Source organism: Pseudochaenichthys georgianus, chromosome 8 (genome assembly GCF_902827115.2).
Source record: "Pseudochaenichthys georgianus chromosome 8, fPseGeo1.2, whole genome shotgun sequence".
Taxonomy (NCBI): domain Eukaryota; kingdom Metazoa; phylum Chordata; class Actinopteri; order Perciformes; family Channichthyidae; genus Pseudochaenichthys; species Pseudochaenichthys georgianus.
This window is the reverse complement of record NC_047510.2, coordinates 35,255,301-35,274,238: the sequence shown is the minus strand read 5'-3', so window position 1 is coordinate 35,274,238 and position 18,938 is coordinate 35,255,301. Positions and strand designations below refer to the sequence as shown.

The window sequence follows — 18,938 nt, the reverse complement described above, 5'->3', positions numbered from 1 at the left end:
CCACACACACACACACACACACACACACACACACACACACACACACACACACACACACACACACACACACACACACACACACACACACACACACACACACACACACACACACACACACACACACACACACACACACACACACACACACACACACACACACACACACACACACACACACACACACTTCAGGGGACATTACATTGACTTACATGCATTTCCTGGAGACTTATCCTAACCTTAACCATAACCAAGTCTTCACCCTAAAATTAATGATTCCCTCCTCCTCCTCCTCCTCCTCCTCCTCCTCCTCCTCCTCCTCCTCCTCCTCCTCCTCCTCCTCCTCCTCCTCCTCCTCACTCACAGCAGCAGCAGCAGCAGAGGAAGGAACACGAGGATCCTTCTGGTCCTCTGAACTTCCCGGAGCTCGGTGTGTCGTCGCACTCGGAGATGAACAGGTGCAGAGCGCTGACTCGGACCGGCTCCTTCGTCTGAGCCTAAGGAGGAGAAAGAGGGACAGGAGGAAATACATGAGGAGGAGGAGGAGGATGTGGTTTGGTTTGTATTTCGAGGCAGCTATGTACGCTAATGCTAGTTACAGTAGACTTTTATTTTCATAATTATTTTCAACATTGTGACTTTGTTCATATCGGTTTGACTTTATTCGCCAACATTTCTGCTGTATTCTCGTCATTTTTTGTTTATTCTAGATATTTAATTCTTAATCTATTGTTATATTATTCTTTTTGCATTTTGTTTTTACTTTATTCTTAATATTTGAACTTCATCCACATATTTTTGACTTTTTGATTTATTCTGGTAATTCCGATTTTATTCTCAACGTGACATTTCTATTCAAAAAATTGTATTTCAACTTTATTGTTCAAGTACATTTTCTTCTCAACATTTTCGCTTTACGGAGCGTCCACACTACAGCTCCAAAAAAAGCTTGGAGCGGGGCGTGTCTGGAGCTTGGGGATTTTATTCAAGCAACACGACCAACAACCAATCACATGAATCTCCCGCCCCCGACATACAAAGCAAAAACCCCCGGGGATTTTATGGGAGCAATATATATATAAACTCCCCAAACAGGCGAAAACCTACCAGTTTCCCCCACTGTCTCTGCCACCTCCCTCCATGCCTGGTTCCTCCGGTTTGTATCCCGGTAGGTGAAGAGGGTCTGGTCATACAAAACCGGGTGATTGCTACGGCGATAGTTAGTTTCTGCTCCGACTTTTTTTGAAATATAGAAATGAACGGCGGGATATCTCTCCCAGCTTAGACGCGGTTTGATTGGCTACGGCTTCAGCTGTCAGATTTTGGGAAACGGGATTTGATTGGCTGGCACTGGCTACTCCGGCGTCTCAGGCGACAGAAGTTGACATTGTTCAACTTCTGTTTCGCCTGAGACGCCTCGCTCTGCTACCCACAATTCAGTTCGGCGAAAAAGCGCGGCTACGTGACGTCACCCCATTGAAAGTGAATGGGCAGATTGGAGCAGATTGGAGCTTTCGACGCTGTAGTGTAGACGGGCCGTTATTCCCTAAATTGTATCTCGACAAACTTTATTGTCAAAACGTGCTGGTGGAGCACGCTCACACTGTCAAGTCGCCGGAGCCGCGCGGCTGCTGCCCCTCTGTTGGACTCCGGTACTGCACATTACGCACGAGACGTTGGAAAGAGAAATGGAGTGGGGGGCGAACGCACTAACTAACTAACTAACTAACTAATTTATTTCCCACGGGCCAAAGCTGCATGAAAACGATTGAATGACAGAAATGGTACCGTGATGGTGTCGTAGGCTCCGGTGATGAGGGCGATGAAGAGCGACAGCACCATGTAGATGAAGAGCGAGATGAAGGTGTAGAGGTACACCTGGCTGAAGACCCACACCAGGGGGCCGCTCCGCTCCATCGCAGCGAACGTCACGAACATGTCGTCTCCGTTGATCAGAGAGAAGAGGCACTGCGACACCATGGACAGGGAGCGGAACTACGCACAGGAACACACGTTATTAATGCACAGTTGAGATGGCTTTGGTATTTAAAAATGACTGTTTGTGTGTATTGTTTCAATTCTACCAGAACATCGCATGTTATTGTGACTCAGACTGAACACATGTCACTTTCCTAGAACAATGACATGCTGGAGCCTGGAGGCAGTTTGTGGGAATCAAGCCACGGTGACTTCCTGACCGTCTGGATGACTCATGCTTAATAATAATAATAATAATACATGGGACTTTTATAGCGCTTTTCATGAAACTCAAAGACGCTTCGACAGAGAATTAAGAAGAGAAAAAAAGACAAGAAAAAAAAAAAAAAAGATAACAGAAATACAAAAAGAGATAAACAAAATAGGGGGGGAGGGGGGGGGGGGTCAGTGGTTGAATGTTTTGAATGCTGTGAGGGAGGAAGAATCTCTGATGGATTGGGGTCGTGAGTTCCAGAGGGTGGGTGCAGCAACGGAGAAGGCTCTGTCGCCCCAGGACATGAGGCTGGTCCGGGTGGGGAGGGACAGGAGGTTGGGAGTAGCAGAGCGAGCGAGCGAGGTGTGTGTGTGTGTGTGTGTGTGTGTGTGTGTGTGTGTGTGTGTGTGTGTGTGTGTGTGTGTGTGTGTGTGTGTGTGTGTGTGTGTGTGTGTGTGTGTGTGTGTGTGTGTGTGTGTGTGTGTGTGTGTGTGTGTGTGTGTGTGTGTGTGTGTGTGTGTGTGTGTGTGTGTGTGTGTGTGTGTGTGTGTGTGTGTGTGTGTACCTTGGCATGATAGGGCCCCAGCACAACCCACCCACAGAAGCAGTAGCCCATATAAATGGCCGCCACGCAGCAACAGAAGCGGATGACGTTAGGAAACGCAGCTCTGAGAGTCACAATCAGGATCTGGGACAAACAAGAAAGAGAATAAAATATATTTAGCCAGAGTCGAGCAGGGATGACATTTTATTTGTACTGTAGGCTGACCTGGAAGGCAGCATCTCCCTGGTTCCCTTGAGAAAAATCAATGGGATTTTTCCATTGGATTTTGGAATATTGTAGAAAATAAGATCCGTGGCAAAAACACATGAATGACACTTACACGCTTTGTCCAGCAGGATCATCTCCACACATTAACACCACTTTTATGATTTTAGTTACACTATAAAGGAAGTACACATGCCTTCACCTCACCACTGCTAAGCTAAAGGCGGCTAATGTTCAGCACGTCATTCAAACAATCCCTCAACTCACCTTTTCACCTTCAACTCCTAATCCTCTACCCCTCCCCTATTCCACCTAGTTTAGCACTTTTAACTTTTGTTCTTCACCTGCTTGTGAAGCGCTTTGAGCACCAGGATAAGCGCTATATAAATAACATGTATTACCGTATCATTATGATGCCGTTTAGTCGTCTCAATTAGACACTTGTTAGGAACCTCTGTTGTTAAGAAACATACAAGCTTCAGACATTCTGCAGGGGGGTATTTATTGACCTAATTGATGTCGTTAAAGACCTTATATCATGCAACCTACCAAAACCCATTTAAAAACTGACTTTCGAGATGAGGGAACAGAAAAGTGCTAAAATGCTGACTCACTTCATGGTTTTAGGACTATCTAAAGCAGTGGTTCCCAACCTGGGGGGTGCCAAAGATCGCAGGGGGGGCGCCAAAGATCACAGGGGGGGCGCCAAAGATCACAGGGGGGGCGCCAGGCCTCAGATGATTTGAGGCCAAATATTATATTTAGACTTTTTTTTTATTTTATTTTTTTACTTTTCTTTGTTTACATATAACTGTAACGCAATACATGATTGTCACTAAAAGCCTTGTTTACAATACATTACAAGAACATATACAAAATAATTGACTAATTAATTTTAATAAAAATTCAAGTTAGTATTAAAGGCATAAAAAGACAGAAATGTATAATTCTTTCTTTAATAGAAATGTTTCTTCTGCCGTAAAGTGTCCAAACCGGGCTTTTATGGATAAGCGCATTTTTAAAATAGTCATTGTCCATGCCGGTTTCAGTTGGATTATTTGTCAGCTGCTCCGATCAGATCGGTCTCCTCCATTTTGTAGATTATTTACGACTTTTGAATCCACGTAAACACATCGGCAAAATCCGGCTTACTTTAAGCATGTGCTTTAAACAGCTTAATCCCTTTGTGAATTGTTTCCACTTGCGCCTTTAATGTCTTCATACAGCGGGAATCCAGATGAATTAATCCTGAGTCCAATAACCATCAAAGTCACTCCAACAGCTCCTTGATTACGCTTTCATCCTCCTTTAACAGCATACTTCACATTCATCCAGTTTGTGACAGTAGTTGTAGCGTTTTTGAGACTTTTAATAATAATAATAATGCATTACATTTTTTATTAGAGATTTTTTATTAGACTTTTAAATTTGAATTACCGCTCTTGCTCCCCCCCCCCCCCTGTGTGTGGGGGGGCGCGACTTCCACCAGGAGTCATTTGGGGGGGCTCTTGGGAAAAAGGTTGGGAACCCCTGACCTAAAGCATTGAAGCAAGTCTTTAACATACGTTGTATTTCTGGAAGAAGCTGAAGTAGCGGATGACTCCGACCCACACCAGCAGGGTGGAGGTTCCCAGCAGGATCCCACACATGTCGTACGAGGATGAGTTCTGCAGAAACGGGGACAGCATTAGGAACCGAGCCCTGGACTGCAGAGCGGAACGATTAGAGATAACAATGTCTCTGAGCGGACGTTACCTTGGACTCGATGCTGATCTTGATGAAGCTGCCGATGATGGTGAAGGTGTCGCCGATGATGAGGAGGAGGTACCAGCCGTTGATGAACTCCATCCGGTCTCCAAGGCTCACCCTGCGGATCAGTCTGTGCTTGAAGAACTGCACGTACTCCTGGGGAGGAAGAGGAGGAAAAGGAGGATGAGTTCTATCAACCTATTATATCGAGCACAGTAGGGATGCCAGAAACTGACCATGATCAAATTCGAAAATCGGACAGCCCTGGCGAATGTTAATCGATTATTCGCCGCCTCCCCCCCCCCGTGGGAGAAAAAAAAATGTTTAGCAGTCAAGTAGTTCCACGAGGAACTCTTCTTTGAACGTAACGCTTTGTTCATCTGTAGTTGTGTTGTTCTCACTGTTCTGTATATCGCCAATAAATCAATCGCACGTGTGACGAATGGCCATTTACAATTATTAATACTATTACTATTATTAGCATTAGTCTATATTTTGGTTGAAACTAAGCCAGGAAAAAAAAGAAAAACATAAATAACAATAAAAAAATATATAAATAAAATCGAATTTTAAACAATAATCTTCGTTTATGGCTGAAGTCAGAAAGAGGATCGTATCAATCTGAATCAGAGTACATGTGTTATCCTGGGGGAAAGCGTGCTTGTGACAGTTTCTCTATTTTAGGATAAAAAAATATTTAAGAGAAGGTAACATGTTCAATCAAAAGTAAATGTATACAAACATTAGAAGTTAAAGTAAGAATGGCTTTGTTTCAAGCAGAATCTTCTGAACATAAACACATCAATCGTTCTGGTGTCTTACGTGTTGCAGCAGGACGCCTCTGAGGACGGAGCGTCCGCACAGCAGCAGAGACATCAGACACACACACGCCACACACACGTCGAAAAACTCCAGAGCATAACTCTCCGCTGCAGGCAATGAAAAGAAAACGGTTACATTAAGAACCAGGTGAGTGTGTGAGAGAGTCCTGTGTCAGTTCTCTCACCGTGCCCGGACACGTTGGGGTCTCTGCACTCCTGGATGGACGCCTGGTTCTGCAGATGGATCTTCACTTTGCCGCTGTGAGCCTTGTTGTCCATGACGATCTGATGAGAGTAAACAACAACACGTTTCATCAGTTCAACTCCTGTTTCAAAGGTCTGCTAATTTAACAAACAACGTGTAAATTCACACATAATTAGACCTGATTTCTATCTGAGCTGCAGGGCGGACAGTAACTAAGTACATTTACTCAACTACTATCATGTACTTGCATATCATTTGAGGTACTTGTACTTTAGTTGAGTATAAACATCTTTCAGTAGTAATTATAACTCTAGCCGGTACATCTCAGAAAGAAATATTGTACTGTTTACTCCACTACATAACATGACATACACTTGTAGTTACTATTCACATATATAACATGTTTGTATGATACAGTATATGTACTACTAATCTACTCAATTGTACACAAAGTATGCAAATTACAACATAAAGAAACCTCTTATTTATATTATTTAGCAATAAAAACTGAACATTATAACATGTTATAGTAAAACAACTCTTTTAAAAAGGGCCATTCTGCGAAATATGTACTTTTACTTTTAATTAAGTAACAGTTGGAACTCAAGACTTTTGCTTAAGATGTTTTAATCGTTTATTTAAATACGGAAAGATGGATAGTTTACCATGATAGCAAAGGTGTAGCAGTCGGGGATTTCATTGTTTATTATGGTCTGAATGTTGATGGCCTTCAGCTGGAAATCGATGGTGACATTGATCAGCCTGAAGAGAGACAAACATGACAACAGTTAGCGTGAAAACACAGCTTTCTTTGATTTTAATGTAAAAAAAAGAAGCAGAATATTATCTCACTTGTATAACTTGAGAGTGAAATTCTTGTAGTCACTGTTTCCTAAAGCAGGACTGTAGGTCGGTGGATTCAGTCCAATGCATTCTGGGGGAAAAAATGATCAGAAAATAGCATCAGAGGAAGTTAAAGGGGAATTTGTCCTCATCACGTGAAGCACAAACCACTTTTCTACACTTCCTCACAGCATTCAAACGCAGAACTGACCCCTTGGACATCATTATCTAATTTATCTTTTTTTCCCACAAGATCTATCAAGCATTGCCAAAAGTCATCTGTGCCAAATCAGCAGGTGTTTGCAAATAACTCCACTCCCATGGCATGGAAACTGGGTGGTAGAGTCAATGGAAAGAAAATATGTTGTGTTGCAATTGTTTGGTAGGAATTATTTAATGCTTCTGAAAGGAGGGCAACTCTTGACATATGTGGAGCAGCACCAATGACTCGCTGACATCATGTGCTTAAGGGGAGAGGAAATACTGGTTGGAGTAAAAATAACTTGTTTTATACAGTGGTGCTGGGATGACGCATTTTTACGTCTGACCCTGAAGTTAGCATATGCCTGGTTCCCTCCATTAAAAGCCAATGGGTTTTTTTCATTGGATTTTGGAATATAGCAGAAAATAATCTCTGTGGCACCAAACGATGATACTTACATGTTTTGTTCAGCAGGATAATCTCCACATATTAACACTTCATGATATTTGAATTAAAAGCTCATGTTAAGCTGTAAAGGAACTACAGCACGGTCACATGACTTCACGTCACCACCGCTAAGCTAAAAGTGGCTAATGTTGGGCTATAAAGGAACTACAGCTCGGTCACATGACTTCACGTCACCACCGCTAAGCTAAAGGCGGCTAATGTTGGGCTATAAAGGAACTACAGCACGGTCACATGACTTCACGTCACCACCGCTAAGCTAAAGGCGGCTAATGTTGGGCTATAAAGGAACTACAGCACGGTCACATGACTTCACGTCACCACCGCTAAGCTAAAAGTGGCTAATGTTGGGCTATAAAGGAACTACAGCTCGGTCACATGACTTCACGTCACCACCGCTAAGCTAAAGGCGGCTAATGTTGGGCTATAAAGGAACTACAGCACGGTCACATGACTTCACGTCACCACCGCTAAGCTAAAGGTGGCTAATGTTGGGCTATAAAGGAACTACAGCACGGTCACATGACTTCAGGTCACCACCGCTAAGCTAAAGGCGGCTAATGTTGGGCTATAAAGGAACTACAGCTCGGTCGCATGACTTCACGTCACCACCGCTAAGCTAAAGGCGGCTAATGTTGGGCTATAAAGGAACTACAGCTCGGTCACATGACTTCACGTCACCACCGCTAAGCTAAAGGCGGCTAATGTTGAGCTATAAAGGAACTACAGCACGGTCACATGACTTCACGTCACCACCGCTAAGCTAAAGGTGGCTAATGTTGGGCTATAAAGGAACTACAGCACGGTCACATGACTTCACGTCACCACCACTAAGCTAAAGGAGGCTAATGTTGGGCTATAAAGGAACTACAGCACGGTCACATGACTTCACGTCACCACTGCTAAGCTAAAGGTGGCTAATGTTGGGCGTGATGACTTTTAATCGTCTCATTTAGACACTTGTTAGCAACCACCTTTTCTAAATTCACGAGTGGGGTATTTACTGACATATTTTATGTCGTAGAACAAACATTTCTTTGGCTTATGTTACCCACAGACCTTATTTCAGGCTAACAAACAAAAAGACATTCAAAAAACCATTGAACACTACACAAGGGAACAAGGAAAAGCTAAAATGCTGAATCACTTTCAGCATGTATGACTAATTCCTGCACCACTCAGTGGAAACAATGAACACTAAGGAGAGAAGGATCAAGTTCCTCCTACCGGTGTCCACATGCGGATCGATGTCGAAGGTGTCGTTGGAGGGGTCGATGGTTCCCTTCCTGTAGAACCTCTGGCAGAGGGATAGCGCACTTCCATTTTCACCGGCACCCAGAACATAGGCGTATTGACCAAGAGAGATCTGAGGGAGAGCCATGTACTGCAGGGGGAGAGAGAGGAGTGCATCAACTCAACATGAGGCAGAGCTGCAGGAACTAAAACCTGGAAATGAGTTGGCATTTCAGCACATCCTGTTATCTTATCTTTAAGTCAATGTATTTTTAAATGTGTTTTGAATGTGTTAGCTGCCTGATAAAAAGGTCTGTGCAAGTTGAAGAGATATTAACGTTTTGTTCTACGACATAAAATATGTCAGTAAAAACCCCACTGGTGAATTTAAAAACAGCGGTTGCTAACAAGTGTCTAAATGAGACGACTAAACGCCATCACGCCCAACATTAGCCGCCTTTAGCTTAGCGGTGGTGACGTGAAGTCATGTCACCGTGCTGTAGTTCCTTTATAGCCCAACATTAGCCACCTTTAGCTTAGCGGTGGTGACGTGAAGTCATGTGACCGTGCTGTAGTTCCTTTATAGCTCAAGAAGCCCAGTCTGCTCTGATTGGTTAGCTGGCCGGCTCTGTTGTGATTGGTTAACCGCTTAGAGATGTCCCCGTATATCACGTACGATGTGATGGAGAACTAGCCAATAGCTGCGCTTGTGTTACCTTGTGATGTCACTATCTTCCAGAAGTAAACAAAGGAATCCAATGGAAGCGTTTCATTACATTCCACCACTGACTGATACATAATGACAGTGTAATAAATTGGTATTTGTGTAATCAGGAGAGTACCTGCTGGACAGCGTAGTGAATGCGGCTGTAGAGCTCCTTCTGTGTGTGCACGCTCTGAGCAGCTCCGTCCTGAAATCCCTGCAGGAAAAGGTGTTTGAACGCCGCCGTGTTCTCTTCCTTAAACGTCACCACCATCTGGTTACTGAGGCCAAACAGCACCAGCTGAGAAGAAAGGGAGCTTTAACAACAGGCAACTACAGAAGTACAGATCAAACCTTTTCTTTTTCTATTCCATGTAAATATATACGGTTCAGGTACAAGATTTGTTGTTGTTATCCAATCACACCGTTTCTGGTCAAAACGTATGTAGAGAAAACTACAAACTAATAATAATAATTCATTTATTTTATATAGGCGCCTTTCAAGGCTCTCAAGGTCGCCGTACAAACACACAAAAAACAAGATACACAATACATCACCAGCATAAGAAACATAAACAAGACAATGCAGTATATCAATGTATAGTGTGATGGATAATGATCAGGGTGGATATGCCCTCTAACTTCTGGTCACTTTCCAAAACAGTCTCAAGGAGGCAAGAGTAAACCCTCTCCTAAAGAAACCCACTCTCAACCCGTCCGATGTTACGAACTAGGTGAACCATCAGATCCTCCTTCGCACTCTCCGAGAACTTGGAGTTTCAGGCTCTGCACTTTCCCTCCTCACCTCATACCTCGAAGACCGCACCTACAGGGTAACTTGGAGAGGGTCCGAGTCCGACCCTTGTCAATTAACTACAGGGGTCCCTCAGGGCTCTGTTCTTGGTCCCCTCCTCTTCTCTCTGTACACAAACTCGCTCTGATCAGTCATTAACCACGTGGGTTTGCTATCCTGGCTCCAAGATGGTGGAATGAGCTCCCCATTGACATCAGGACAGCAGATAGCTTACACACCTTCCGGCGCAGACTGAAAACTCATCTCTCTCGACTCCACTTCGAGCGATAGAACTACTAACAAAGCACTTATATACTAATAAAGCACTGGCTTCTCTAAAGCCAGTTGAGTAGCACTTGAAATGTTTTGGCTCTATGAAACCTGATGTACTTATGATTCTGTTTTCTTCAAGTTTGTATCTTCTTGGTCGAATGCACTTATTGTAAGTCGCTTTGGATAAAAGCGTCAGCTAAATGTAATGTAATGCGAGTGTGAAGAGATATGTTTTGAAAATGTGGAGAGAGTCAGTGTTGTGGATTTCAGGTGGGAGGGAGTTCCAGAGGCGGGGTGCAGAGCGGCTGAAGGCTCTAGACCCCATGGTGGCTAAACGTAAGGGGGGTGCAGTCAGGTGGAGGGAAGCAGAAGACCTGAGAGTGCAGATGGGCGTGTTGATGTGCAGGAGGTCGGAGAGGTACAGAGGAGTGAGGTTATGGATGGCCTTAAAGGCGAGGAGCAGAACCTTAAAAACGATACGGGATTTGACGGGGAGCCAGTGAAGCTGCTGAAGAACAGGAGTGATGTGGTTAATGGAGGGGGTTCTGGTGATGATGCGGGCGGCGGGGTTCTGGACCAGTTGAAGTCTGTGGATGGATTTGAGAGGGAGACCAAAGAGAAGGGAGTTGCAGTAGTCGATGTGGGAAGTGACCAGGGTGTGAACAAGAATGGCGGTGCTCTTAGGGTAAAGGGACGGGCGGAGGCGGTTGATGTTACCGAGTGATACTGATATGAGATTTGAATGAAAGTGTAGTTTTTGATCAAACTATGATCAAAAAGTCTCAGGGGGTGAAATAATAATAATACATGTCCTATAATAACACTAATAATCAGTTCTAAGTCTGTGTTGACCTGCACGGTGACGATGATGATCTTCAGCAGCTGAAGGCCCAGTTTGAACGGCTTGCGTCCCTTGGCGTGATATTTGTCACACGGGCTCATGAAGAAGTATTTCAGTTTCCTCCTCAGCACCTTCTCCTCTTCCTCCTCTTCCTCATCTTCGTCCTTCCTCTGAGGGGCCTCTGAGCCCAGCAGAGAGGAGGGATGAGGGGCCCCCAGCAGAGAGGAGGGACGAGGGGCCCCCAGCAGAGAGGAGGGACGAGGGGCCCCCAGCAGAGAGGAGGGACGAGGGGCCAGGAGGTCCCGGGACCCATAGCCCGCAAACTGGGAGAGGAGCCGCTCCTTCTCTGGGAAATACAAAGAAATCCACGGTGATTAACTTGAAATGTGATCAGCATTAGATTCAAAGATTCTTTGTTGTCACATGGACAGCAGCTACCGTGTTGATATGAATGTGACAATCTGAAGTCTCCTCCAACAATGCAACACAACTATATATTAGACATAAAAAAATAAATAAAAATAGTGCAAGATTATGTTGCAAGACCAATGCAGGAGAAGTAAACTATATACATGTCAAAAATAAATACAAAAAGCTAAATGTTTCAGAGAATGTATGTTGTAAGTGAACAATATACATATAAATATAATAGGATAAACAATAACAGAATGTAAAATGAAATGCTGTACAGTGAAAGGAAATGTTTATGTAGTATGCAAATGTCAAATAGCGCTAATGCAATGTTATAAAGTACATTTATTCAATGCTTCAGTACTATTTTGAGGTACTTGTACTTTACCTGAGTATTTTCATTGTATGCTACTTTATACTTCTACTCTACTACACAAACACATATTGTATTTTTTACTACACTACATTTATTTCACAGCCTTAGTAACTAGTGACTTTGCAGATTATACAGAAGTTTGCATAAAAAACACAGAAAGCTATAACATATTATATTTTATAGTTAAACTAGTCAACAGTCTGTACGAGGCAAGCTTGATGCATTATCCAATCATGCAATAGAATAGAATGAAGATTAAATGGCATCTTTAAAAGGAAATAATAATAATCATGACATTTTCTCATTTAAATGCAATTGAATATATATATATATATATATTTTTTTGCTTTAACGTTGAATATTTTCAATATATTTTCATGATAATTCTAACTTACTTATACCCAGGTAACATTTCCAATGCAGTACTTATTCAATATTAGTATTTGTACAGTGTGCTATTACTGCATACATAAGGGCAGTTTCCCATCCTATTCTGCATGCACACATTGCACTTTAGTAAGTGACTAGAATATAAATCTTGTTTATCTGCAAGTCAACTGGGATGCAGAACATTTATCTAACAAGTATTTCCTTCATAAGACCTTATATGCATCACAGTGCAGCCTAATTTAATTTAACATGATGCATTTTGCAGTATTTACATTATCCATGCATTAAAGAGACAGAAAACACACATGAATTATCTCCATAATATGTTAGAACCATGAACACAGACCGACCTGTGGAGCTGTCCTGGGTGCACGTGGAGCTGGAGGTCGCCATGGTGATCAGGCTGTGATGGAGGAGGACATCCTGAGCTCAGTATGGAGAAGAGAGAGGATCCATTGTGTTTAACAGTCTAGTTTCTGCACACAGAAAGGATGCTCTCCGTTGCATTGGAAAACAAAACAGAGCAGCTTCCTGGTTACCACGTGACTCCACTATCACGTGACTAGTGTTTGTTGCTAGGGAAACACCGGAAAACATCACAAAAAATATTAGACAAAGAAAAGAAAATAACGAACGTAAAAGACGGTCAAATGTTCCCATATATTATATAGCCTACATTTAAATACAAGAAAAACATTACCTTTTTCTATTCCTACCTTTGAAATATATCGAATTGGTTTGTTTTCCCAGTTTTCCTCTGTAACAACGGTTCAGAAAGAAGTAACGACAAATCTAAAACGGTTATTTTTCATAAAATATTTGTGAAGTAGGCCTAGGGGAGAGTGGGGTAAGTTGAGCCATTTTTTAGTTATGCTGTCCTCTAAGCAAGGCGAAATGAGTGACACATAGTAAAAACGAAAACACATGTACTTCAGGATGTGTCCTATCAATGGCAATGATAATAATTCATATTTGATCAAGGGCAGTGAAAATATTACTTCTTTTAAAAAAAAAGTCTTGTGGCTCAACTTGGGTAAGTTGATCCAGGTCAGGGGGTAAATTGAACCACTGTTCAAACCTGGGCATACCTACAACAAATCTTAAAGGTAACTATAAACAATAAATAACAAACCAAATATTTTCAATATAAATTTCGATTGAATTGATCGATTTTTTTTTAACATGTTAAAAGGAAATCATACAAATGGTGATACAATTTCATACATCTTACCAATCAAACACAGGGTAAATTCAACTTTAAATGTAGCCTACAATGAGCTCTTATTATCAACTTGGCCTACTTTCATTCATTTCTCCATTGAACAACTGGCTCAACTTACCCCAAGGCCCGTGGTTAACTTTACCCCATAGCCACCATTTTAGAAAAAATAGCCTAGCATTACAATTCAGAGTCATCTTTAGCTTAATGATTCACACGGTAATACGCTGCCAACACATCAACATATACAATATGTGTTTAAACGTGGATACTTTTTTTGACATGACAGCCGATATAGCTGACATCTGGAACATTTAATTTGACAAGCAAAAAACGTTTTTTTGTAAAAATGTTTACTGACCAGACCACCACTATCTCTCTTTCACATAATGGGCGGAGCTTGCATACTTTCTGGTCACTTGATTACAACTATAAGGCGTTGCCTGGTTACAGGGGGTGGTTCAACTTACCCCCTTCTCCCCTACTGTTTTTTTGTTGTCTTCATATTTATGTTTTTTACATATTTATGTGCCATACACGCCGTTGTTGGTAAAAGTGTCCGAAACTTTGAAATAAGTCAGTCTGTGTCCCGTTGTTACTCGTGTTTCTTTCTAAAACCAGTAATGAGGAAAGCGACTGCAGTGTAAACAGTAAAGAGACACTGGACACATTGCATTTACATTTTAATATGTATTTAACACTTGGTCAGTAGTTAACATTATTAACCAAAAACGGGTTTATTTCTAATAATAGGATTTTTCAATTTGTATTCCATTCTGTCCTCTGTGAATAACTCACCATGTAGGTCACACAGTGGTACTTATGTTTAATGCTGCCAGAAATAAAATAAAGTGGGGAGAAATGCTGAACCTTCTGTACATTACTTATTTAATTTGCTTTAAAGCAATACAAGTTGTCAAAATGCAGAAGATGTACATTGTGTTTATATTGTTTACTATTACCTCCAAAGTAACACACACAGACACACACACGAAATAATGATAAAACAAAGATGGTGCACATAAGACCTCAGTGTCGCTTATAGCTACGGCGCTGATGATGGATCTATTTGACAGAGATGAAACATGCAGCTGGAGTCAAACTGGAATGAGACTGGAAGAACCATCTGGAGTCTGGACCTTTGTCTGTTACAGGAAATACTTTGCAGCAATAAAGATACATTTATTAACAAACACAAACCAGGGTTGCTTTAATTAGTTTGACATTTAGGGGGACGTTCGTGTTCAGTCTCACTTTGAGGCAAAGTACTTTCCTTATCAAATAATCTGCTGATCCTTTGTGTGATTCATGGTCTATAAAAAGTGTACATTGTTTCAAAGAGACAAGACTATTCCCCAGAGCCCAAGGTGGCATTTTTCAACTCAAATAAGTCGAGATGTTGGGCTTAAAACATTGAGAATAACTAAAGAAAACAACAAACTGGTGGGTGAAAGTAGGGCTGGTCAATATGTCGATAATATATTAACGTCTAATGAGACTAGATCGTGTCTTCAATTTGGATATCGATTGCAAAAGTATGAAGCTAGTATTTTTTCTTATTGTGTTTTCCATATTTTGTCGTTACACACTTAGTCATCGTATTTTGTAAAGACTTTTGTGTAAGACTCAACCCTTACATCGTGTCAATATCAATAAAGGTATTTGATCAGAAACATTGTGATGACTGACTTCCTTCATATCGCCCCGGCCTGGATAAAAGTATTCATGTTTTTATGAATCATCTGTGACGAACAAATGCGACGAGAAACTGCAAATAAAATGCTTTTCAGAAAAAACGACTCCGTGCCACTTAATAAGGAGCGACAGGAGGGAGATGATCCACCGGCACACGCGGCGCTGCATGTTCTCTGCTCTCGACCACGTGGCTCAGTATGCTGCCATCACCTCATAGGTTACCACAACAACCACGAGACCCTGCCCAGTCCTCTATCTGCCGTCCAGAGCCTTGTCCCTGGTGATGACCGAGTCGTTGAACTTGATCATGAGCGTGGTGCCCTTGTGCCAGTGAGCCGTGACCTTGGCGGGGAATCCGCTGTGTGTGAGCACGGCCTCCACGATGCCGGCGGTGAAGGCGGCGCAGTTCAAGCTGCTGTTCTCTTTGGGCACGGAGATGTAGGCGTTGATGAGCGGCTCCTTCTCGATGATGTAGTACGTCTTGTCGTCGTCGTTGGCTTGCTCCAGTTTGTCCGCCTCCTTCCCAAACAGAGACTTCCAGACGTTCACCTGAAGGAAGGGAGGAGGTGAAAGTTAATCAGCGCTAAAACCATCAGAGGTATTATTTTCATGGCTTTAATGTCCAAGTCTGTTAAACAACTGACCTGCTGAAACTATTTCATAACATTCCTCTGCTACTTAATATTATGTATCTATTATATCATTCCAATAACTTGTATATAGACTCGTATTGCACTATTCCACTTTCTTTGTTTGTTATTACTTTTAATATAATATACTTTAATATACTTTAATATTGTGTTAATATTGTCTGCTTATCTGTATTATTGTGTTGCATTGTTGGAGAAGCCTGTGACATAAGATTTTCATCGACATAATGACCCTGTAGCTAGTTTGACAATAAAGAACCTTGAAACATGTGCTTTGTATAAATAAGACAAAACACAACAAGATTCATTTTTTTATATATTTGTAAAAAATGTAAATATTCTTCATTCTTTTCCTGCTTTTGGATTTAAAGCATTCTGTTAGGAAATTAGTCTTTACTCACACAAGTATCTGGACAAACCAAGTCAGTCAATTAAAAGTAAAACATTAAATTAATTATAATTAAATTAAACAAATAAATACGCATCTCATAAAGTATTTAATCTATTTTAAAATAAATGAAAAAAAATCATATCAATGATTTAAATACCATTTTATTTATATATTTATTTAAAAAAAATATATATTATTTTTTTAAGGGAAGAAAATGACAAAAAATGCATATATCAATAATAATAATAATAATAATAATATTAAAAGGGGATTCTTTAAAATAAAATAAAAACACGGACACAACAGATTCAGAGTTTGGCTCATCAGCTGTATTCTACATGCACCGCCGTCTTTGAGCCCCATCCGAAGCATGATGACACCATCTCATATTATCACTGACCTTGATGAAGAGCAGCATGTTGAGCACTTTGGTCTCCCTCTTCCCGTTCTTCTCCCTCAGCACCAGCACATCCAGCATGCTGGCCCCGACGCTCTGCCCCATGTCGGCCAGCCGGGTCTGCAGCTCCGTCACCGAGTACACGCGGCTCTGGCAGTACTGCACCATCTCTGAGAACAGCAGCGCGAAGGCGCTCACGCTCACCTCCGTCTTCGGGCGCGTCAGAGGGCGCTCCAGGATGTTGGACTTCCCCCGAGTGAAGCGTGTGTCCATCTTCTGTTGGAGAGGAAAGAACAGGTTTTACTGACACACACATGTTGTTGTTCTTGTTGTTACCATGGTTACGGAGCTGAATCCAGATCAGATGCACGCTGAAGGCTCTTTGAGCATGTTTTCTCTCACTGATCGTGCCGTTATGTTAAATGTTTGTTGTCCATGTGTTGTGTCTTGATATGTGTCTGTTGATGTCACACATGGAGCTGCGGTGATGCAAGGAGCATTTCAGACTTGATCTGACCATTAAAGTATTATCCTATCGTATTGTCTTTATTATTTGTCCACATTGAAAGAAAAAATAATAACATTACAGGGGATTATACAAATTCTAACACTAATAGATTAAGCGTTGGATTCATCAGCGGTGTTGTTGTTGTTTTTCTATTTATCTTATTCATTCGTGTGTTTTGTTCAAAATACAAACATTGTTTACATACAGTATAGATAACACAAAGCATGCTTATCATGTGCCTGAAATCCAAAAGGCATCTTTTTTATGTATATAGAAAAAAGGAATACATTGGAAAAAAAACTGCCCCACCAAAAAATACTAACATCTTTGCAGGCTATGCCTAAATATAAGTTGTTGGAGATTGAGTCTTAAATATAGAAAAACACCTACATTTCCTAGAAACCAGAATCAGAAAGAATCATGAAGATAAAAGCAGCCAACACTTCGGGACCTGAGACCTGATTTGGCAAAGTGATGAGGAAATGATTCAAGTTACTTATCTCTTGTCAAAGTTATTGTCAATTCGGTTGGTAAACTCATCAATCCGCTTAATAACTGAACAGAAAATAACATTACAATCATCACACATTGGAGGCATTTATCCACTTAGCCTGGATTTAGAGGAACATATGAGGCTATTTCCTTTTCTAGAGTTCTCCCTTGATCAAATTAACCTGTTTTCTTTTCACAAACACACATTATATTATCTTTTACTAAAGCATGTGTCTGCACTGTGCTTATTCTAACGATCAGTTTGATTCAAACACAACAAACAGCTGATCACTAGCTGTTAGCATAACTAGCATAACAAGCTAACTGACACTTCCGGTTGACATATCTAAACAAGAGTCTTCCACTTCCAGCAGTAGAAACACAAACGTTTTAGAAACACAAACGTGTAGTCCATACTCTGTGAGCAACTATACCTATTTTAAGTGTTGATAAACAGACCTTTGTTGGAGAAAAGACGAGCGACTGTGCAGTTTCTCTTCTTCTTCTGTTGGTTTACTGATTTCTTCTTCGTTGGTTTTGATGGTAGACTAGAAACCACCGTTATAGGTGCATTACCGCCCCCTCCTGTATCGGGGTGTGCGGTGTCATGGCTTTGTATTATCTCAGTAACAAAACAAAAAATATACCCTATTTCCACATAAGAACATTTTGGGGGATGTGACTAAAAGTGAAAAATCCGAATTTTGAGAACACAACACATTTATAATGAATATTATAAAATAAATGTGTTTTCCTGAAAATAATAAATATGTTTTTTTCTGAAAGTCCGAATTCTGTGAAAAATGCTGACCTTTAAACTCATAAAGAAAGAAAGAAAATCACTTTTCAAAAAGTGTTACACACCGTTGTATATATTGTGTGTTGCACCACGGACCCCCACTCGGATCATCGGCTCTACATTCCATACTATTCCCCTCCTGATTGTATCCCCTGTTCTCAATATTGATTGTAACCCTATCCTATCGTGTCCTGCCTTTTGTACTATACTTCCTAATGTCTCCCTCTCTTAATTTTATATGTAACGCAATGCATTATAATGTGTTCTATATCCTCCACAGTGTTACATTACACATAGAAAATTGCAACCAGTATTTCAATTGCACACCGGAGTATCAATGTATAAACAAAAAAAAACATATTTACAATATGTACACTGTATATAGAGTGTATGTATATAGCAGTGGTGGAAGAAGTATTCAGATTATATATCTTAAGAACAAATCAATTACACTTGTAATATTTATGATCAGTTCCAGCATGTTATTAATGTGTGTTTGACCTACTCTCATGGAAATCAGTTCAT

At 41.2% G+C, this 18,938-nt stretch overlaps 2 protein-coding genes across 3 annotated transcripts; both read right to left on the bottom strand.

The window, feature by feature from the left end:
• Positions 1-353: 353 nt before the first annotated feature.
• Positions 354-13,798, bottom strand: LOC117451243 (mucolipin-1-like). The gene is made up of 14 exons (XM_071204229.1): positions 12,979-13,798; positions 12,613-12,837; positions 11,097-11,431; positions 9,318-9,479; positions 8,470-8,626; positions 6,585-6,666; positions 6,398-6,494; positions 5,713-5,812; positions 5,529-5,635; positions 4,713-4,862; positions 4,523-4,624; positions 2,754-2,876; positions 1,786-1,992; positions 354-494 (listed from the first exon to the last, which is right to left on the bottom strand). Exons 2-14 carry the CDS (start codon positions 12,653-12,655, stop codon positions 354-356), a joined length of 1,806 nt encoding a protein of 601 aa, XP_071060330.1. The 5' UTR covers positions 12,656-12,837; positions 12,979-13,798.
• Positions 13,799-14,147: 349 nt separating this feature from the next.
• On the bottom strand, positions 14,148-18,157 carry LOC117451244 (trafficking protein particle complex subunit 5-like). 2 transcript variants are annotated; one of them, XM_034089447.2, is made up of 3 exons: positions 18,074-18,157; positions 16,618-16,890; positions 14,148-15,725 (listed from the first exon to the last, which is right to left on the bottom strand). In XM_034089447.2, the coding sequence occupies exons 2-3, from the start codon at positions 16,885-16,887 to the stop codon at positions 15,429-15,431; spliced, it is 567 nt and encodes a 188-aa protein (XP_033945338.1). In that variant the 5' UTR covers positions 16,888-16,890; positions 18,074-18,157; the 3' UTR covers positions 14,148-15,428. The 2 variants fall into 2 exon arrangements, with proteins under 2 accessions (XP_033945338.1, XP_033945340.1); XM_034089449.2 differs by having other exon boundaries at positions 16,618-16,887.
• Positions 18,158-18,938: the final 781 nt, after the last annotated feature.